The 23,348-nt window shown below is 40.8% G+C and overlaps 1 protein-coding gene across 1 annotated transcript in view; it reads right to left on the bottom strand.

Moving 5' to 3' along the window:
* The window catches only part of COL25A1 (collagen type XXV alpha 1 chain), a 405,096-nt gene extending 396,818 nt beyond the window's left edge, over nucleotides 1–8,278 (bottom strand). Inside the window, exons 1-2 of the mRNA XM_083178307.1 lie at nucleotides 7,156–8,278; nucleotides 1,641–1,710 (exon numbers count right to left, since the gene is read on the bottom strand). Coding sequence (XP_083034433.1) covers nucleotides 1,641–1,710; nucleotides 7,156–7,452 — 367 coding nt within the window. The 5' untranslated portion in view covers nucleotides 7,453–8,278. The remainder of the gene's footprint in view (nucleotides 1–1,640; nucleotides 1,711–7,155) is intronic.
* Between the last annotated feature and the right edge of the window lie 15,070 nt (nucleotides 8,279–23,348).

The following is a 23,348-nucleotide window of genomic DNA, read 5'->3' as shown; positions in this document are numbered from 1 at the left end:
GGATATATTTGCAATACACTCACAAAATGACAGACAGGAAGCTGGTGTTTTGGAGTGTCTGAAAAACGCAGGAATATCCAAGAGTTTTAATAGAGGCTCTGTGACGTCAGTTCCAGCCTCGACCAGCCTGTCTCTGTCGCAGAGTTGTGCAAGGGTCAAACCACTCCCATTTTCACATTTCAGGTTTTCTTTCTGTCTGAGCGATGGCTAACTACTCGCAACTCTGCAGATGAGCGATCAATTCTGAACCAGGCCCTACGTCTTGATCTTAGAGCACCTAAGTAATATTTGACTCACCAACAATGACACAAGTATACTGTATGTTATGGAGTACAATTGGAAATAAAGATATTGCAGTGTTCTCATTTCAATACAAAATAAACTTAATCCCAGTGACATACAGCAGAAAATAAACTATAGTTCGATAACTTTACTTGCAGAGTACAATAGAATTTATTTAGGAATTCAGCACCCCGTTAGATATATACATATAATAAATGCATACTACCATTGTTAATGAACATATATAAATACTACAGCCCATATCAGTGACCTGATGTTGTACTAAGCCAGCCCCAGCTAATATAATGTACAACAATTGCAAAGCACCATGGGAGAGCTATGCCAGGGGTACTGAACAGTGAGAGACAACTGTCACAGGCTGTTCCATTCCTTGGGGTCAGTAGTACTCTATCATGCAGGCGGCGTTTGTCACATGTACATAGGGGAAAAGAGACCCCAGCCTGAATTCCAGCCCTAAACATAGCCTTTCATCTTATTCAAGAACCCTGGACTGTCATTCATCAATCCTTTCCACACAATGCTACTGTGTGAGCCTGTGGCTGCCGCTGCTGTCATAGGTGATCTGTGCTATATGACTGTAGTGTAAATGCAGTGTACATATTCAGACTATACTTTATCACCTAGGTCAGCAAATTTAGTTGAATACGAACAACTTTTGCTCAAGGCTGAGAAATGAATCAAAGGCAAATGGAACACAATAGACAGTGGAATTATGATAGATACAGGTTATAGCTTCATCAGTCATTTCACAAATCCATGAACACACAAATGGATAATTGATATCAGCTCACCCAAGCGTAGTGTATCATTCAAAATGATCATGTAAACATGAACGATAAATGACTGCTTATTTCTGGGACAAAAATAAAGGTGAAATGGGATTTTGCAACCAAATTGTTCATACAGTAGCTGAAATGGATGAATAATATAATTTCGAATATTTTCACAGATTTTCCTAATAATCATTTCCATACAATTGCTAAATATAATATATATATAGAACATTTCTGCTAATACAACACACCAAATAAGGTGACTTTATTTGAACATCCTGGGTGAAATGTAATAGGGTGAGAGAATCAGAAAGTGAGAGATTTGGTAAGAAATCTCCAGGTTTTTTAAAGCGGCAATCATTCACACTGCAAAACCAGTTTGAAGTTGGATTTTGAAGTGTAAATGATTGACACTTTAAAAAAACCTGGAGTTTTCCAAATCTCTCACTTTCTGATCCTCTCACCCTATTACATTTCACCCCATGTTTCTGGCCCATCTTTCTGGGCTTATAATTGCTCAGGCCTCCAATGGCACAGAGTTGTCAATCATCTTTTAACATTTACCTGCTGGACAGTTACAGTCTGCTGGGGCCTCTCTTGAGATTCGTATTTTTGCCATGTTTTCATATGACCTCTGTAGAAAAAATCCACAAAGAAAAGAAATGAATACTTGAAATGAATGCATGATGGAATTAATGGGTTTTTACACAGGCTGAGTCTGAGCATGTTAGCGTACAAAAAATGTACTGGCTTACACAGTAGTTTATTAAACTAATATACATACATATGCCATGTGCATTGCACACATGCACACACATACCAAATTAAAACTGTATCCAAAAATAGTATTTTCAATTATAACCTGGTTCTTTTGTGACCGTAGTTATTATTTACAAATCTTAAAAATGTTAACTAAAGTGGCAGGGCTGCCACACCATTCTTAGGTTGACATGTCAAGAAAGCTATTTTAGAATCCGTAAATTGCTGAATGTGCCCTTCAGGGCAGCTGAACTTATCTGCCACGCCATCTACCTGATAGATATACATATCTATATTTATATAGATATCTTTGTCTGTCTGTCTGTCTATCTATTTATCTAGGGGAGCTGCGAGGGGACAGAGGGTGCCATGTATCAGTTTTCTTTTTTTTTTTTCCTGTAGTTTTACCACAGCGCATTTCCCCGATTTCACCGAGTTGCTCCCCCCAGCATGTAGGGGGAGCTGAGGGAGAAGAGGAGAGGAACATACTGTATGAAGAGGGAGGAGTGAAGGGTGCAGGGTTGGTCCCAGAGTAAGGGCCACCCCCATAGTAACTAGCCACACAATGAAGGAGCTTTAGCTGGGTGCAGGTCACAGACAGCCATGGTGGCAGGCAGAATAGGGCAGTGGGAGGGAGGAGATAGAGCAGTCAGGAAGGGGATTATCTCCATCCTTATACTGGCCATGTCTAGATGGTGACTATACTGCTGCCCATGTCCCTTTGGCTGGCGCCTCTTTTTACTATTTGGGTGGGTGAGCTGTCCACTGGGTCCACTATTCCAACATCTATCAGGAAGATGTACTAAACCTTGTGGGCCTATGTATCTTCCATAAAATCGCATAGAAACTAAAGTATCTGCATCGTTTTATGGTGTGTGGCTATGGACTAATAGCGTAATGCAGGAGATTTCACAGGAATCTCTGCAGAATGCTAATTAGCGCTAAAGATAGCTGTCCCCATTATTAGCAATGGGGACTACGATCTGACCACTATGTACTAAACCCTGAAAAACTAAGCAGCCTGCAACAATGCAGTTATGAGCTGATTGGCTATTATCTCTCTCCACGTTATCACTCTCTAAGGCCTACAACATCCCTATCCCTTGCATATTCAAGGAATAGAATACAGTTGTCTTGAGAAAAACTTTATTTTGGAAGAATATTGGAGTACTGTCTTTTATTTAATGTACTAGTATTAAAGTTACAGTGTTTATTATGTTGTGAACTTAATATTAACCAACTTAAAGATGAAAGAGGGAGATAAATATTGAAGGTATGACCCATCACACTGTCTGATGATTGGCTATTTTTGTCTGTGTGCATATCAATCAACTCATTGTATATAGTTTATAAAACTATAATGGATTTTTCCACAGAAAAGCCGGTTTAAAGACCAGTCAGAGAAAGGAGTTCCTGTTTGCGCTACAGGCCATGCAAAGTATGCAGTTTACCTAGCCACTCCCCTTTTAGTCAATTTAAATATGTGATAAGCGTTTCTGCTATACTGCTTTGTCCAGAAAGTAGCACCATATATGAACCAAGGCCAAAATCAAGTTATGTCAAGGGACTTGGAACTACAATCGTACAGTCTACTTCTGTGCTTATTCATATGCGTAGCTATCTTTGCTTAACTGGACAGCATCTTTGTTATATATAGGCCTCACATACACATACCTGTAGGCCAGGTCATGTCAAGTATGGGAAACACAACCTGTTTGCGTACAATCTGCTCTTTTGAAGTGAACATAAAGTTAAGTCAGATTAACAGTTAGCAGTCTTGTTTTTGGCCTAGAGTAGTGGTCTACGGAAGACGTCTTCAATCACCAATATTTTTAGTTTGTTTTCTTACCTCTGAAAAACTGATATCATTGCTATATTAATGTCTTTTGCCAAGGCTCATGGTACGTGAAATACCCAATGCTTTGGTAGAGAGTAGCATTGTACTGTATTCTAGATTAAACAGTATAGAGAAATGAACTGTTTGCCCATTGCAACTTAATTACTGTACTTGTCAAGTTCAACTTCATCCAGACATTCACTCCCTTCCAGGTCAAATAGCAGATCTCTCCACAGTTAAGATTTTGTAAGATAGGGGTTACATGATCACTTAGATTTAACAAGCAAATAAATCAAGTGTGAGATTGTGAGGGCAGTAATTCTAGCACTCTTGGGTTATCAAAACATTCACTTTATATTATGCAGTGTTAACTTTACTGATAGCCTTTATGCTGTGCTTCTTAGGGTGAGATATGCCAAACAGCAAGTTAGGGTGAGACATGCCAAACAGCAAGTGTCGAAAATAACAAGTAGAACGTCACATGTATAAGTGAGTACAGCACAGTTCCCACTGACAGATGCCTGTTCGCTCATTTAAAGACAGGTCAATTCAAATGGCACAATTGATAACAACCTTTTACATGGAAATAAAGGAACTGAACAGGTCAAAATTATCGTTCATATTTCCTGCTGAATCATATGGCTAAATTCACAGAATAAATTGTTAGAAATCACCAGCTAGATGAAATCAATGAAGAATTCATAGCAAATTAGTGTGTAATTCCAATAGCATCCATTCATGCATTTCTGCAAAGTAACATGCAGAGCATATCACATTATTATATATAGATTATTCCACGCTATTTGCTTATGGTTCTTGAAGATACTGCAATACCTACAGGTAGACTGCTGGTAAAGCTTGCAAGAAAACAGCCAACAACATCAATCACGTAAAGAAAACACATACTATACAATTTGGAAAGGGTTGGGATCATTTGGTCTACAGCATTATGGTCGACAGCCATTAGGTCGACACCATTAGGTCAACATGGGTCCAGGTCGACATGGGTCTAGGTCGACATGGGAAAAGGTTGACATGGGTCTAGGTCGAAAGGTCATTAGTTCAACAGGTCGTTAGTTCGAAAGGTCGTTAGTTCGACATTGTCTAGGTCGACAGTCAAAAGGTCGACATGGGATTTTTCACTGTTTTTGACCTGAATGTCAACACATGTTGACATGTTGAATGTTGACATAGACATAGTTTAAAGTGCACCGCAACGCTCGGCACACAATTTTATTCTCCCACCACGCCCTAGTGGATGGTAGGGCATGAAATATCGCCTGTCGGCACATGTCGGTTCAAAAAACAGTGTTAACCCCATGTCGACCTTTTGACTGTCTACCTACACAATGCCGAACTAATGACCTGTCGAACTAACGACCTGTCGAACTAATGACCTTTTGACCTAGAACCATGTCGACCTTTTCCCATGTCGACCTAAACCCATGTTGACCTAATGGTCTCGACCTGTGACTGTCGACCATAATGCTGTAGACCAAATGACTGCATCCCATTTGGAAATACATTCCAATATTTGAATGACAGGATCCTTAAGCAGTATGGCATTGCAGGAATAAAGGCAAATCACAGAGATCCAGTTGTTTAGGCGTCTTGTAGATCAATCCGATCACAATGTATTAATAAATAATCATCGCTATACTTGATTACCACATATGAAACAATATCGATTACTAGCCGACTTTATTTTTTATACTGTGAGAGATCACACTATGACCAATTATTTTTCAGAACTATCAGCATACACTCTGTATTATGGGAGTTATTTAAAGATAACCAGATTGGCCTATGAAAGCTGCCCATGTGGCAAGGATTAAAGCCCAATGAAATTGTATGTCAGGTGCATGTTTATAGGCGATACAGATTAAGGCCTGGTTAGGCTGCACTAATGTGTGCCCAAATCCGACAGCGATGACAGGGCAGTGCTTAAGTGGTGACACAGCCTGCATCTGACCATGTTTTCCGCAAGTTCCTGAAAGATTCCATCCAAATGGATTCTGAGTCAGCATTCTTTTGGGGACCTTATATTTTTATTTGTGTCCTTTTTTTTAATCTAAAACAACCCATTTGGCAGGTAGAATGGTATAAAGTAGTAAGGCGCCTACAGTATGTAGTGCTGATTATTCTATATATATATATACACACACTTTGTTTAGTGTATTTTTTTTTAAAGCAGGAGTAACAGAATGTTGGTAAAGTAACTTTGAGAAGACATGATTTAAAAACACTATTTACACAGGTCTAGCCTAGGAAATCATGGGTAAAATGTAATAGGATGAGAGATTCAGAAAGTGAGAGATTTGGTAACAAATCTCCAGGGGTTTTTTAAAGCGGCAATCATTTACACTGCAAAACCAGTTTGATTTTTGCAGTGTAAAAGATTGCCACTTTAAAAAACCTGGAGATTTGTTACCAAATCTCTCACTTTCTAAATCTCTCATCCTATTAAATTTCACCTGATATGTTATTTGTAATTTCATTTGTTTTTGATTACTAGACAAACTTTGTGCACATTTCACATGGTTAAAAAACACTTTAACACACAATGTACCATAGCCATGTTTCATGTGCCAAATATTTAACCCAATAAGGAGTAATACTGGACAGCTGCTGTATTAAAGACTAATAAATGTCTGATGAATGTTACTAACTTTATAGTATAGTTTACATGGCATACATTGTTTCTAATGTGTTTCACTTGCTTTTACAACTGTAATATTTCCTCATGCTGTAAATGTTTTACACTAATATACACGTTTTGGATCGGTGACTATTATAGTATACTTGACACCTGATGTGTGCAACCCATTTATTATGAGAATAAATATTAGCCAAGGACTAATGCATATGCATGTGGAATGATTATTATATGCTACATAATGAATATACTGTAAATTTACTGGATTATTATTCAATATTGTTGGGGTAGCAATCTAATACTGTAGTAGATGCTTGATCAAGTTCCCAGCACAAATATACAAGTGAGTAATAGTCTATAAAATAAAGAACATAAAATAATCATTATGGGAAAAACTGTAAAACAAAAATTGAATAGTAATACAAATTAATGGTGTATTTTTCACCATTCAGCAGACTGCTTGGACTATTTGGCTTGAGCTTCAATACTATTACTATTAATTATTATAATAATTATTATTATTATTATTATTAATATTAGCTCTATTTTAAAGTTTTATATTTATGGTCTTATAACTTCCATTATTATAAATACTTTAAAGGGTTACCACAATGAGACAAGTGTATCCCTTATACAATGTGCAACATGGTAAATATTGTTTGATTGATTTCTAATTAAAAATGACCATGTTATAATCAAGATTAATTAAGATTACAAAACTTTTTTTCTCCCATGAACTTTTCTTATTATCCCCAAAAAAGTGCATACTCAGAGGAGTACCAGCCTGAAAGAGCAATACAGTATAAGGCAGTATAAGGCATCCACACCTGGGACAGAAGCCGGTCCACCTTCTCTTGGACTATGGAGTTGAGTTGATCCACAGATAATCCCGGCACATGGAAGACCTCTCCAGATTGCCCATGCTCTACTGCCCACATCCTGCCCTGCAGGTCGATGCTCTTCACGTTCAGGTACAGACAGGATGCCAAGGACACCAGAGACAGCACAAGAGCCAACACGCTGGGTAAAGTCCTGCTCCAGCTGCCGGCTCCATCCTCCTGCTTGCCCCCATTACATACCGAGTAGTTGCCCATTTTATGCCCGGCTTCTCCCTTTACCAACATCGTGCCCAGTCCCGGATTCTGCTCTCGGTGTACCAGTGTGGATGAATGCCCGTGAGTTTCTCAGCAGGACGCTATCATGTGAGAGATCCAGCAGAGGTGGGACAGAAGCAGGTACTGCAGGAGGCTGACGGAGACAGCAGTAAGTCTGCAGGGTGGCACTGCCCGGTCCTCCTTCCTAGCCAAGCCAGTGGTCAGTGTATGCTGCTGGCCCCAGGGTCTGCCTCTTCTGCACACTACTGGTCAGTGTACGCTGTGCTGTGCACAGAGGTGGTCACTAGTGGGCAGTGCAGAGGGGTGGCCACTAAACTTGGTGCTCTGGTTGTCACTTGGGATGGATGCAGAGTCCGTAGTGCAGGTCACTGGTCTGGATACTGCAGTCTGTAGGGACTTGTTGCTTTCTCTTCCTTCTCCTGTGCTGTACTCGCTGCCTGGAATCTGTATTGTGCTCCTCGCTGGATGGAGTTGCACACAGAGAAATGAAAGATTGGAGAGAGGTGGGAAACGTGTGTTACCAGCAGCTCCGTGAAGTGTGTGTTTTCCTGCCCCCTTGTGTGCTTTAAATATCTGAGCTGTCAGTAGAAGCAGCAGCAGCAGCACGCAATGCACAGGCTATACCCTGTATGCAGGCAATGCCCAGGCTATGCACTCTATGCTGGGCACTCACACACTATGCCTCATTAGCATATATTATCCACCTACCATAAGTGATGCTGCCTTATCACTGTGCTCCCACTCACATGGAAGGTTTCCCCCGGGAGCACATCACTGGATGGCTGGCTGGCTGGCTGACTCTGGGTTATTATTACACAAGCAGGCTGCTGGCATAGCTGGCATTAGGGCAGAACAATTGGTGGGTGAGATTGGCACCAGTGTGAGCTGCTCTAATGCTGTGTTAATTTCGATTCCTTTTTGTGCTTTTTGCTGATGGTAATAGGGCTGCTAACATTTGCAGAGTTAATGACGCACAAACCTTGTTCTCTCCCTAGATATATATAATTCCACTGTTGCAGTGAATTGTGCAGCTTATAGTATAGTTCTACAAAGGAATGCACATATAACTTTATATGCAAAGAGCAGCTACTATATTCTTCTATACTGTAAAACTTTATCTGTGCATCTTTAATAGATAATATTTCTTATTTTAATATTTATTTTTTTGTAAGTGTTGAATGACTATAAGTGGCCTGTTCATCAATCAATATTTGCAGCATTTCCACCCCTCAGTTTCGGTGGAGAGCTGCAAATATTAAGCATCACACCAAGGAATAGTGGATGCTAGTATACGGACTCATGATAGATTGACTCTAGGTCCATAGTCACTAGGTCGACCACTAATGGTCAACAGTGGGTAGGTCAACACCTTTAAATGGTTGACATACTCAAGGTTGACATTGACAGAATGTCGACACATGCAAAAGGTTGACCTAGACATAAGGTCGACACGAGTTTTCATGTGTTTTTTTTTTTTTTAGACCAATTTGGTTCATTCTTTACCCTCCAAGTGGACATAGAGTGAATAAAATAATGTACCGAGCGCACTGAGCCAAGCGAGGGGATGGCATACACTTATATGTCTCCACACAAAAACCATGAAAAACTCGTGTTGACCTTTTCAGTGTCGACCATGCCTATGTTGAAGTTTTGCTTGTGTCGAACTTTTGTCAGTGCTGACTTTGAGTATGTTGACCATTTAAACCCACTGTCAACCATTAGTGGTCGAGCTAATGACTGTTGACCTAGAGTCAATCTATCATTTATACCATAACCACGAAAGCTCCTGCCCCCATGGGTTCTATGTGATCTGCCAGATTTACCAGGCTCCAGAATACAAAGGGGTACATTTACTAAGATTGGAGTTCTATTGAAGCTAGGATGTTGCCCATAGCAACCAATCAGATTCTACCTATTATATTCTAGAAGGTGCTATATAAATAAGTAGAATTTGTTTGGTTGCTATGAGTAACATCCCAACTTCAATAGAACTTCGATCTCCCAATTTATTCCAAAGCATTCTGGTGTTTGGCCCCAGCAGTTATTGCCTCTACTAAAGCTTATGCACTAAATTTCACAAAACTTACCAAGAGAGGGCTCCTTAGGAACTATCCCTGGCAATGGCCTCTGCACGTGTGTGGTTAGTAGACCGCACAGTGGGAGTAGAGAGTAGTAAGGAAGGGTGCAGTGAACAGAGAGGAAGGATGGAAGTGGAGAGCAGTTAGGGTGGGAGTGTGGGTAAAACAGACAGGATGGAGGTAGGGAGCGTGTATGTGGCATTTACATTTAGCCAGGAAGCTATAGAGACACATACAGCACCAGCAGCATTTCAAATGTAATGCTGGACCCCCAGGCTGACCCGTGCTGGCAGGGCAGTGTGGTCTGTAGCTCATAGATTACAATGGGCTACCGTCATTTGAGAATGGTGGTAGCCCCGGGACCCGATGGGATGCTGCCTGATGTTGATACATCAAGCAGCATCGTATCCCCCATAGAAACCTATGGGGGATGTGGCCGCATGCGGAACAGGAGGGATCGCAGCAGGAACCATCCCAGGCAATGGCCACCACACATGTGTGGTTAGTAGACCACACAGTGGGAGTAGAGAGCAGCAAGGAAGGGTGCAGTGACCAGTGAGGAACGGTGGAAGCCCCCCCCCCCCCCCCCGTAGCCATGCAGCCATGCAGGCAGTGATCTGAACTGGGCCCCTGCCCTGACGGGCACACTCGGCAGGCCCGTTCGCAGCAAGGTGGGAGGAGCGGGGGCGGACAAGGGCGGTGGTGGCGCTGGGACATGGAAACACCCAGCATTTTATGTGCGTCCTCATGAAAATGCTGGTTGTACCCATGGGTACATGGACAGGTCAATGCCAGCTGGAAAGCAGGCGGCTGACGTCACAGGACTTCAGCTGCCTGCCCTGTCTTCGGACAGACACACGCAAATAAAAGTCAGTTCAGACTGACTGTAGATAGTCGGCAACCATCAAATGATTTCTCATACAGCGGTAGCATGCGAGGGGGTGTGTCTTCAGTGCAAGGGGAAACAGCGGTGGAGGGCAGGTAAGCTGTGATCTTTGCAGCTTTCCCAGCCAAATGAGAACAAGAAAAAAGAATTTGTTATGGATGCACTCCTTCAAAGAACAATAAGATCAAGAGTTTATTGGAAAAATTCCTTTTTATACTTTAAAAAGTGGTGGCTCCTCTTATCTTTATTAGTATAGAATGGACAAGGAGACAGCCACTATTAGCGAAATAAGAGGTTAAAATTTACAGTGACATACATACATTGAGTGACAATGGAAAAGAAAGAAGTGTTTTCAGATTTTTTAAAAAATGCAGGTAGGGATGACTGTTGCTTGTGGTGTTTTGATAGTATTCTGGGGTATATTCCCCACCAGGATATACAGTGTACTCCTTTTTAGTGTTTTCACAGTATAATTGCCACTTTTGATACACTTGTTCAACAGAAAATAACAATAAAGTATATATGTGCCTGAATTGGCTTTCTGTGGTGTAATGGCTGATTATTTTATCATAAAAAGGAATGATTACCAAGAGGGCAGGTAAGTATTGTTATGTGGGGTACTTCACATTGACCAGATAGTAGGTTTGTATCTATACAGTCTGGCTCAGTGCCCAGATATTAAAGACAGAATGTTATAATCTATAAATTCACTCTTATGAAGACATACAGCAGCAGCGCCACCTGCTGGAAGCCTTTAATATTGGTGCTGTTATATTAGATATTTTATGCACCATTCAGATATATGTCTCAGATTGAGAAAGTATGACACAGCAGTGCCATCTACTGGACACTTTTAATATAGGTACTGGTTCAATTAAATTATAGAGCACCCCACTAGTACCCTTATACTTAATGGTATAGGGAAAATTATTGCAGCAGTGCCTGCTTACAAGCCCTCTAACTGAGGGGGTAATCCTACCCACAGTATCTTCCTATTAGGAGACACTCACAACCTGGTTTTAATAATAAAGTAAGTAAGTAAGTAAGTAAGTAAAATTTATATAGCGCACTTTCTCCAGCAGGACTCAAGGAGCATGAGGACAATAAATTTCCTACATTAACACTCAACAGACATTGTTTCCCTAGCGCTACATGGACAGAACACGTGTTTCGCTATAAATCGCTTCTTCAAGCTGACCCGGGTCAGCTTGAAGAAGCGATTTATAGCGAAACACGTGTTCTGTCCATGTAGCGCTAGGGAAACAATGTCTGTTGAGTGTTAATGTAGGAAATTTATTGTCCTCATGCTTTATTATTAAAACCAGGTTGTGAGTGTCTCCTAATAGGAAGATACTGTGGGTAGGATTACCCCCTCAGTTAGAGGGCTTGTAAGCAGGCACTGCTGCAATAATTTTCCCTATACCATTAAGTATAAGGGTACTAGTGGGGTGCTCTATAATTTAATTGAACCAGTACCTATATTAAAAGTGTCCAGTAGATGGCACTGCTGTGTCATACTTTCTCAATCTGAGACATATATCTGAATGGTGCATAAAATATCTAATATAACAGCACCAATATTAAAGGCTTCCAGCAGGTGGCGCTGCTGCTGTATGTCTTCATAAGAGTGAATTTATAGATTATAACATTCTGTCTTTAATATCTGGGCACTGAGCCAGACTGTATAGATACAAACCTACTATCTGGTCAATGTGAAGTACCCCACATAACAATACTTACCTGCCCTCTTGGTAATCATTCCTTTTTATGATAAAATAATCAGCCATTACACCACAGAAAGCCAATTCAGGCACATATATACTTTATTGTTATTTTCTGTTGAACAAGTGTATCAAAAGTGGCAATTATACTGTGAAAACACTAAAAAGGAGTACACTGTATATCCTGGTGGGGAATATACCCCAGAATACTATCAAAACACCACAAGCAACAGTCATCCCTACCTGCATTTTTAAAAAATCTGAAAACACTTCTTTCTTTTCCATTGTCACTCAATGTATGTATGTCACTGTAAATTTTACCTCTTATTTCGCTAATAGTGGCTGTCTCCTTGTCCATTCTATACTAATAAAGATAAGAGGAGCCACCACTTTTTAAAGTATAAAAAGGAATTTTTCCAATAAACTCTTGATCTTATTGTTCTTTGAAGGAGTGCATCCATAACAAATTCTTTTTTCTTGTTCTCATTCGATTTTCTAAAGTTTGGGATAGCACCCCCACCAGTGTGTACAAACACTGAGTGGACGCCTCACCCATAAAATAAGGGTGTCATTTTATTGGTGTGTGCAGAATTCCCAAACCCACATACCAGCTTTCCCAGCCAACCAGAATCAAGCCCTTGCTGCAGAGTTGGACGCATGAATGGACACCTTTTTATGAAATTTATATTGACTTGAAAATCATCAGAAACTTGTTTCTGAAACATTAAACAAAATAATGACAGGTCATTCTACAGTACCTCAATATATTTGCACTCAGTTATTAGAATATGCAACACACAGAAGCAGTGGCAGGTGTCAAAGAGAATTCACCGTTTTACTCTTTTATTTTTATAATTTACTGCAATATTTTGGGTATGGGTCATTGGGTCGACCAAATTTATGTCAACATGCAGGGCCGGTGCTAGGGTGTTCGGCGCCTCCCTGCAAATGTTTAATTTGCGCCCTCTCTCCCATACATAATAAAAGGACATGGCATGTACCAGAAAAATTTTGCAGTCTCACAAGGAAAGGGTGTGCACTCACAAAAACATTTAAATTACGCCACATGGTAGCACTATTTTTTTCACATTACACCTCACGTAGCACCCCTGATACTTATTAGATACCATAGTAGTGTACCTTATTCATGTCGCAACACACAGTAGTGGCCCTTATACACATAGGTTGAAATTTACGAAGATGTGAAATACACTTCACAGGTCATGTTGCTATGGGCAACCAATCACATCCTGTCTACTATCTTCTAGAGGGTGGTAAATAAATAAGAAGTAGATTCTGATTGGTTACCCATAAGCAACATGACCTGTGAAGTGTTTTTCACATCTTAGTAAATTTCACCCATAATGTCTACAGTAGTAGTGCTGCTTATACACATAATGCCCAAAGTAGTAATGCCACCTATACACATAATGCCCACAGTAGTAGCGCCGCTTATACATATAATGCCGACAGTAGTAGCGTCGCTTATACATATAATGCCCACAGAAGTAGCACCGCTTAAACACATAATGCACGCAGAAGTAACAGTGCTTATACACATAAAGACCATTGTAGTACCTCCTCTTATACACATAATGCCAAAGATAGTAGTCACACTTATACACATAATGCACACAGAACGAAGTAGCACCTTTTATACACATAATGGCCACAGTAATAGCGCCTCTTAGTAGGATGTAGTTAACAACCTGGCGGTCAGAATCCCAGCATTCAATGTACTGCTGCCAGCATCCTGAGTGCCTTCAGAACACCAGCACCGGATCTCTGAAAGGGTCAGGATGACGATGCCAGAATACAAACAGCCGGCAACCTGATATGTGAGTATACGGGAGCGGGAGCAGGTGGCTGGCGATGGGGCGGCTAGGTTTAGGCACCAAAAAGGGATTAGGGTTAGGCTGCGCGGTGGGGGTTAGGCCCTAGCAAAAATAGTTAGTATCAGGCTGCGGGAAGGGAGGGTTATGGGGGAAAGGTTATGTATCCCATTCAGGATTTCCATCTCTGCGATGTCGGCGTCTGTATTCTGACTACCGGTGCCGATCATCCATACCTATCCCTCTTAAGCACATAGTGTCCGCTGCAGTAGAAGTGTCATTTACACACATAATACACACTGTAGTAGCACAGAATATACCCATAATGTCTATAGAAGGGGAGGTGGTGGAGGCGGTGATCGAGTACAGTCAAACAGATTTTATATATAGAGAGCGAGACACAGAATAGACCGGCACTCAGATGCAGGTTGCAGCTTTGTGAGTACCTTTCCAAATTACATGTATGTAAACACAATTCAGACCAGAGAGCCGGTACTTCAACATAATAAATAATTATTTTAGTGCAGATTATGCAAACATGGAAATGGGACAACACTTCAGGGCATATACAGTCCTTTTTTCAAGACAACCATGTAGCATATACATATAACACTTGGTGCGGGAGGTAACCAGAGGGTGAGATGATTGCAGGGCAGATGTACGAACGTCTGGAGAAGGGATAAAGTGGAGAGCTCCTAACTGTCTTGTTTCCCCCACAGCCTGTAACATTGGCTGCTACTTTATCTCTCTCCTATCTGTTCTCCAGACTTTAGTACATCTGCCCCTCAAGTCAGTTATGTTCCTCCAGCACATGAAACCCATGGAGGGATGTTGCCAGATGATTTTTGTATGCTCCTATAAAAGATATATATATATATATATATATATATATATATATATATATATATATATATATATATATATATATATATATATATATTAGTTTGTATTAAAACAAGCCACACTCACTCAATCAGTAGACAGAGTGCAAAGCTCAGAACAGTTCATAAGGTATATATAATGTATATTATATATTATAAAGCACATACAGCAGGAGCATTCCAAAGCAGTAGTAAAATACAAGGGATTCAAAGAGTTAAACTTTGTCTTTAACAGTAGTGTGCTGGCTCCGTTTAGCAGTGTTTGGAGGGGGAGGACTCACCAGCATGTCAAGGGGGACTGCAAGGAGAATAGTTCCGTAGTATCAGGAACAGAAACTGACAGCCTGTGCGGACGGAGTTTCAGGCTGTCAGTGTATACGGAGGATTCCCACCTGTCCTGCAACCTCATGTGATGTTGCATCAACATGTAGGGACAGCCAGGACAGGAGCTAAGTTGAAAAATACAGGAGCTCCATTTTGCCGGCGCCGCTGGCTGCCCACAGTATGACAGGAGCAGCGTAAGCATAGTGCACACTGCACAGACACAGCAGCGGGGATGCAGAGGAGAGAGAGCGCCTCTCTAGTATGGCGCCTCCCTGCTTTGCATCCTTTGCTGAGCGGGGAGCGCCGGCCCTGTCAACATGCATTGAGTCAACCACTGAAGGTCGACAGGGCTTATGTCGACAACTGAAATAGGTCAACATGTCTAAGGTCGACAGGGTTGGAAGGTCGACACAAGTATTAAATTGACAGTCAAATGGTCGACATGAGTTCATGGGCCTAATATGTGGAGGCTTGGAGCTGTAGCTCTATGTCCCCCATTGGTAATCTGGCCCTGCAAAGGTGCGTAGAAGTATAACAAACCCTTTAACTTTTTTCTGAGCTCCCCAAACTTGTGCTGGACGCCACCAGGACCAAGAAGGAGCAGGTACCCTGAGTTGGTGGTGCTTTAGTGTCTACATATTTGAGGGAACTTTATTAAGCCACCTTGTTTTCTGCACACAACCGCTAGCCGTGATCCAAGTACAAACAGATCCAGTGGCATGACATCTTATGGAAAGATGCCGCTGCCATCTGGGAACACCATTGCCATAAAGGGCTGTATGCGGTCTGCAACAATGTTTGCATGGGTTGTAAATGTCAAAGTAACATGCACATGATTTCCAGGACCCTAGGTTTCCCAGAGCATCACTTTGTCTATACCAACCTCCTTTCTTCATCCTGGTGCAATCTCTGCTCCAGGTAAAGGACGCATATACTGTACATCCTGACTTCCATATAATGCAAAAGAAAACATGATTCAATAGATCAGGCCACATTCTTCCATTGCTCCATAGTGGTCCAACTAGTTTGCAGCTACCCAGCCCCATATGCAGCAAGATACGATACACTGGAACACCACATAAGATGTGCTATTTTGGCTCTGACCCAATTCTCTAACTATCACAATTTAACCCTTGTCAAGGTTGTTCATGCTTGCATATTTTTCCATCTTTCAACAGTTGCGTGTAGTTATCTATTGTTTCAAGAAGGTGTCCAGTCAGAGATTATTGAATTTCTAATATATAGAGCAAATAACAAATGGCGATGGGAAAAATCCCACTGATGTCTATACCCTTCAAAAAGGTTGAACCCCATTTTGAATAGAAAAATGTTACCTTTCACTGTGCTGGATTCCACTGGAATTGATGGAAAGGAATATCAAAGTTCTAAAATCTATATGATATAGGGGCAGGGAGTAGCCCGGCCACTGGGGAGCGGTAGTTGGGAGCAGGGACCCCCTGATGGAGGTGAGCGGCGGTCACTAACACACACACACACACACCCCCGTAGCAGCACGGCGACGTATATCCCCCCCCCCCCCGAGCGGGTGAGCGTCAGGGCACCCCCTGCCTGGGGTGCTCCGGTGCCTTGCACCAGCACTGCATAGGGGGCCAAATGTAATAGGGTGTATGAATCCTATAACCCTATTACATTTGGCCCAGGGTCTTATTCAGACCTGATCACAGGACACTTTTTTTCACAAAATGGACAAAACCAATATGCAGTGCAGGTGGGGCAGATGTAACATGCAGAGAGAGTTAGATTTGGGTTATTTTGTTTCTGTGCATTGTAAATACTGGCTGCTTTATTCTTACACTGCAATTTATATTTCAATTTGAACACACAGTACTCAAATCTCTCTCACATGTTACATCTGCCCCATCTGCAGTGCACATGGTTTTGTCCAGGTCTGAATTATGCCCCTAGTTCATTCTGCAGATGCTATCAGTGTAATTCAAAACATTTGGATATATGGGTGTGGCATAGAATGATCTACAATTCTTGATAATCAATAGGTCGACATCATATGGTCGACGTGCAATAGATCTACAGGGTTAATATGTCAACAGGATCAAATGGTTGACAATGGTTCAGGTCGACAGGGTCAAAAAAGTTAACATGACAATGGTCAACACAAAAACGGTCAACACATGTTTTTTGGCCACACCTTGTAAATTTCATGTTCTGTGACCACCATCAGTACAAACAGACCTTAAGACCCCCCACCCCCAGGCCACTGAATCCCCTCAGTACCATGCAAGGGGACATGAACGAGAACACATCCCCTCTCATGGAGCTGTAGGGGTGAGAAATCATTCGATGGTCGCCGACCACCAAATGATTTCTCTCCCCTTCGGAAATAAAAGTCAGTCTAGACTGGTCTAGACTGACTTTTATTTCCATTGGTGCTCAACGAAGAGGGGACGTCTCCTGCCTGCATTCCAAGGGGAATGCCCAGCGTTTTTTATGCGGATGCCCATAAAATGCTGGTGGTTCCCCTGCTGCAGCTCCCTGCACGCTCCAAGCCCTCCCTCCCCGCAGTGAAAGGCCTGGCGAGTGTGTAACTTGCCGAAGCCAATCTCTGCGATCCTGAATCCTCTCCTCTCATTCTTCATTAAAGGCAACATGTATGGAGATATTAAAGGACAGGTTTGATCTTTTTTTTTTTTTTTTACTAAAATAATGTAAAAAATGTGTTATTTCAGTAGTAAATACATGTATTAAATGGTTTTTAAAGTGTTTTTTGTGTTAAAAACCCTTTAATCTGCATATTTTTGGTAAAAAATACTGCAGTGTGCCCTGTGATAATATCGTCATCCTAAAATAGTGTCATTGAAGGGACTTGGCCAGTGTGATTAGCCATGTGTGTCAAGCTGTCTATCAGTGTGAGGGGTAGTGCCCAGTCGCCATGTCGGTAGCGGTGGTAGCCATGGCAATGTCAGCAATGGCACTTGTACACTACATACTTGGGGTATTTTCGTGAAAAATGCCTCGATAATAAAATGAATGCGATAATGGATACATCCGTGTGAAGTAATCAATTATCACTTTGCGGAATGGGTCATTATGATCACATCCACATCTTTAGATGCAGATGGTGATAACTCGGCCCCTAAAGCTCAAGTAAATAGTAGTTGGTTTGTTACTAATTGCTTTAACAATTTGGCTTATTTTTGTATTACAGAATTGTTTTTTTTTATTCAATGTATATGGTTAATTTTAGTCTAATCCTATTTTACAAGTTTACAAGTTAATAAAGCTTTCTGCTGCGGAATTACAGAGAGTTCCATATATAATGTTCCCCTAGAGCTATTTAGGAAGAAGAAAACCATTGTATTTTCCTGGAGAAAAAAAAATCCTCCAAATAGTAGCCCATTTTGCAAAAAGCAGGGACAAGTGAGACATTTCCTATTTGCTGTATTAAAATGATTGTTTCCATACAAAGCCATCTATAGTTTTATGAAGCCTTTAGCCTGCAAATGCAGAATGGTTCTCCGTGCATTCCGCTGCTCTGCTTAACCCATTTATTTCAGACGGCTGTAAGTACCTTTCATACTTACAATTCTTTTTGTGATTTCTGTAATAGACTAAACCCAAATAGGATCTAAGAATTATGTGAAACATATCTTTTGACAATAACTAGGTGCATATTTCTGTGTTACTAAATCAAATTGCATGGATTTTGTACAACCAAGGTAATAATGGTTATATTCATAGATTCCTTCTCTCTGAATATTCAATTAAACTGAGCAGAGTTTTAAGTTTCAAGTGTAGATTAGAAAAGTGTAGAACAAAAACAAATCAGGCTGTCACTTAAACAGTCAGCAGTTGTCACAGAAATTACATGGTGTGGAATACATACATGCCTACATGGTCCAAGTAGGGATATTTTTAACGAGAATAGAAAAAGAAACTAATACATTATATTTTAATCATGTTGAATTTCTTAGCTACACCTCTGTATTCAGTGCTTTATTTTATGGTAATCTTTTTGATGACTTATACTCCTTCCACAGAGCCGCATTAATCTGTGTTATTGCTGGCTTAACATTGGCTCGTGGCTCAATGTGAAAGTGTCCCCGAAAAATAACCCGGGTCCAAGAAGCAGAATTGTAAGCTGCATCACTTACATGATAGTGTCTGGTGCTGCAGCAAGTGGACTGGAGAAGCAATGACAGAACATGGCTGGCAGAGGGTAGCAGGACACATGGTTGTGGAAAAAGTAAAGATACTACTGACAAGACAGGGGATTTCCAAAGGAGCTATAAATTTGCTTGCCTCTCCAATGCGGACTGGGCCGGTGGCTGTGGCACAAATGGAGCTGTATTTTGCCTATTACGGCTGGTGTCACACCTTCTGGAATGTGATCCATGAGCCAAGCTAAGAAGTCTGCCATCTGCAGTGAGAGAGAGAGGGGTCGTACAATGATTCAGTATGCAAGGCAGGGAATACTTATCACCAGAGCAATTCTGCATTATTCGGATGCGGGTGCTGCTGCTCCAAAAAGTAGCTGCCCCTCAATCAGTAGCACTGCTAGTTTAGTTGCAGCATTATTTACCTTTCCCATCCCCATTCACTGAGCCGCTGTTTACACAAGAGGTGATCAGCTCAGCTCAGGCTGCACATTCTCAGAACTTCTTCCCATAGGAAGGAGTTGAGGCTCTGAGAACAGGCGCCATCTGAAGATGACGTTTGTTTCCGCAGGTAAACTCCGAAAACTTTGTTTTCAAAGTTTGATGAGTGTAAACATGGGAAAAGAGGGAATGGGTACCTAGGCACAAGCTCCACTAGATGTAGTACTAAAGCTGTGTACACACGGGGGCGATATATTGCTCAGTGTCTCCTTTTCATCAGCGACCAGAGATGGTCGCTAATGAAAGGGAACCTCTGCCGGCGGAGCCGCATAGGGAATCAGCTGGTCGCAGGAGCAAGTTCCTGCAACTAGCGTTCATAAGGGGGCCAAAAAACGTGAGTGCGCACCTGGCGATTTATCACCAGTGCACGCTCAGCGACCATATTGCCAGCAATTATAGCCCGTGTGTACACACCTTACGACAATATGAATATATATAAATTGTCCACAGTAAATGATAGAAATAGTGCCTCAGAACTGATCCCGTCTGTGGAGGTGCTCCCCAGAGAGTCAGATAAATGCAAAAGGGAAGAAGGAAAACAAAAGAGAGCGAATTTCCTTCTTCCCTTTTGCAAAGTTTGATGAGTATCAGGTTGTCCTATCAGACCCCTTTCATATGGTTATTTAGTGATGATGAATAGACACCAGAGTGAGAAACAGAGGAGACTTGATTTATGGATCTGTTCCCATAACCAGCGGTGCTGACAGTTTCTCATCATTGGCGAGGATAAGGTGGGTCAGTACACACTTCATCTTTGCTCCAGACTTTCATATTTAATTTAAGAATACTATTTACACTACAGTGTCTCCTCTCCCTATAGGAGCAGTCTATAAAAGCAAAGTAAAAATTTACCTAGGCCCAAAGTTACTTTTAGGACTATTCAAAGCCAATGACTTTCTGTACCGGAGCATTACACTGTATTTTCTTACCATTGTACATCAATAATGGCTAGGCCTATTTACTATGGGACAGAACTGTATTGTGTAAGAACATTACTTAATACACCAGGCAGGTCGGGCATTGTGTTTTTTCGGCATACATGGTGGAGCTGCCCAAAAGCATGTTCCCAAGTGGAATGAGATCAGAACACTTGCTAACACCATTGTCGGCTTGTCTACACCCTTTAGTCCTAAATATGTTCTCCTATTGCTGTGTGCTGCCTGCTGTCTTATACTATTCTCCATTATAAAGCAGATACTGCTGTTATTATTTGCCGTTTATTGAGAAGATATTGGGGTGATTCAGGTAGGTTTTCAAAAGCAAACTCCTTTAATGGACAAAACCATGTGCACTGCAGGTGGGGCAGATGTAACATGTGCAGAGATAGATTTGGAGGAGTTATTTCGTTTCTGTGCAGAGTAAATACTTACTGCTTTATTTTTTCAATGCCATTTACAGTAGATTTTAGTTTGAACACACTCCATCCAAATGTAACTCACTCTACACATGTTACATCTGCCCCACCTGCAGTCCACATGATCTTCCTTATTAGAAGGAGATTTTGCTTTTGTAAGCCATCCTGAATTAGGAACATAATGCAGTTATATATATATATATATATATATATATATCTATATATATATATAGATATATATATATATATATATATATATATATATATATATATACGTAGAAATTACCAGGATCACCTGGAAAGAATAGGCGGCACTCGAGGTCTGTGTTCAAAAATTATTTGTATTAAAGATATTGCATATTAGACAACATTTCAAGGCCACACCGGCCTTTTCATCAGGTCATTTGCAAGTGCTTGTAATAGAATAATAAACGTAAACATGTGTCTTACCAGTCTGAGCCGTTATATATAGCGTGCACAAAGTCAGAACGAGGACCGGTAATAGAGGGTGAGAACTTCCGGGGGGTTGGGTTCGGAGCGTCATCCTCATGAAGGAGGGGGCAAATGATGTAAAATCCAGAACACTCCCACCCCTTGGTTCAATCCCCTGAGATCGGAACAATAAGTGAAGCATAACTTTAAATATATAAAATGTCAGTGAAACAATAAACGTGAAAAAAGTGCACACATGAATGGTTAAAAAGCATGAAGAATAATAATACATCGTAACAGTATTAAGCATTCCATAATGCTAAATAAAGCATTCCATAATGCATAATAAAAAAGAAGAAATCCAACATGGTCCCATTCATTTCTACGTTCACTACAAGCAGCAGAGAAATCATTCAATCAACAAAAAAATGGTGGTCAATAGTACAAAGTGACAAATCACTGCCATTCAAACACTCGGAAATTTTACCAAGCTTCAAACGTGGTCGCAGCTTAAAGGACATTCTAGTAAAAAACCAATGTATCCCCCAGACTTGAATTATCAACAAAAAAACCAGCGGGATGCTATAAATGCATATCATGCACAACATGTAACTACCTGGAATCAGGAACCTATTTTAACCCCTTCCTGACAGAGCCAGTTTTTGCGTTCCTGACAGAGCCCTTTTTTTCAAATCTGACATGTCTCACTTAAGTGGGGATAACTTTTTTTTGCTTTTACTTATCCCAGTGATTTTGAGATTGTTTTTTCGTGACACATTGTACTTCAAATTAGTGGTAAATTTGGGTCGATACAGTCTGTGTTTTTTTGTGAAAAATACCAAAATATCGTGAAAAAATGGAAAATTTAGCGATTTGCAAAATGTTAAATTTTCTGCTTGTGAGACAAATAATCTTACCACTCAAAATAGTGAATAACTAACATAGACCATATGTCTACTTTATGTTGACATCATTATTTCAACTTCCTTTTAATTTTTTGGGACACTAGGAGGCTTACAATATGAATAGCAAATTCTCAAATTTTCAAGAAAATTTCAAACACTGATTTTTTTAGGGACCAGTTCAGTTCTGATGTGACTTTGAGGGACTTGTATGTGAGACACCCCCATAAATGATGCCATTTCAAAAACTGCACCCCTCACAGTATTCAAAACAGCATTTTGGAAGTTTGTTAACCCTTTAGGTGTTTCACAGGAATTAAAACAAAGTGTAGGTGAAATTTCAAAATTTCTTTTTTTTTTGCAGATTTGCAATTTTAATACATTTTTCTAAGGAACACAGTACATTTTACTAGAGAAATGTGACTAAAAATTGATTCCCCCAATTCTTTTGTTTTCATAAATATCCTATATGTGGCCCTAGTGTGCACGGTGACCAAACCACAGGCTTCATAATAGAAGGAGCACCTACTTGATTTTGGAGCCTCCTTTTTATGAGATTATTTTTTAGGCACCATGTAGGTTTCAAGGCACCATAAGATGCTAAAAGTTAGGAACCCCCCCACAAGTGACCCCATTTTGCAAACTACACCCCTCAGGGAATTCATCTAGGGGTATAGTGTACATTTCAAACCCCCAGGGGTTTCACCAATTGTGGTACAACTGGGCAGTGAAAATGAAAAATTATTTTTTTTACACAAAAATGCAGTTCTGGCTCCAAATTTGTCATTTTCAGAAGGTATGAAGGAGACAAAGCACCCCAAAATCTGTGCCCCAATTTCTCCCGAGTACGGCAATGCCTCA

This window comes from Crinia signifera, chromosome 1, assembly GCF_055691185.1.
Source record: "Crinia signifera chromosome 1, ASM5569118v1, whole genome shotgun sequence".
NCBI classification, from domain to species: Eukaryota; Metazoa; Chordata; class Amphibia; order Anura; family Myobatrachidae; genus Crinia; species Crinia signifera.
The sequence above is the reverse complement of the archived record's forward strand: the minus strand, read 5'-3'. Positions and strand labels throughout refer to the sequence as shown.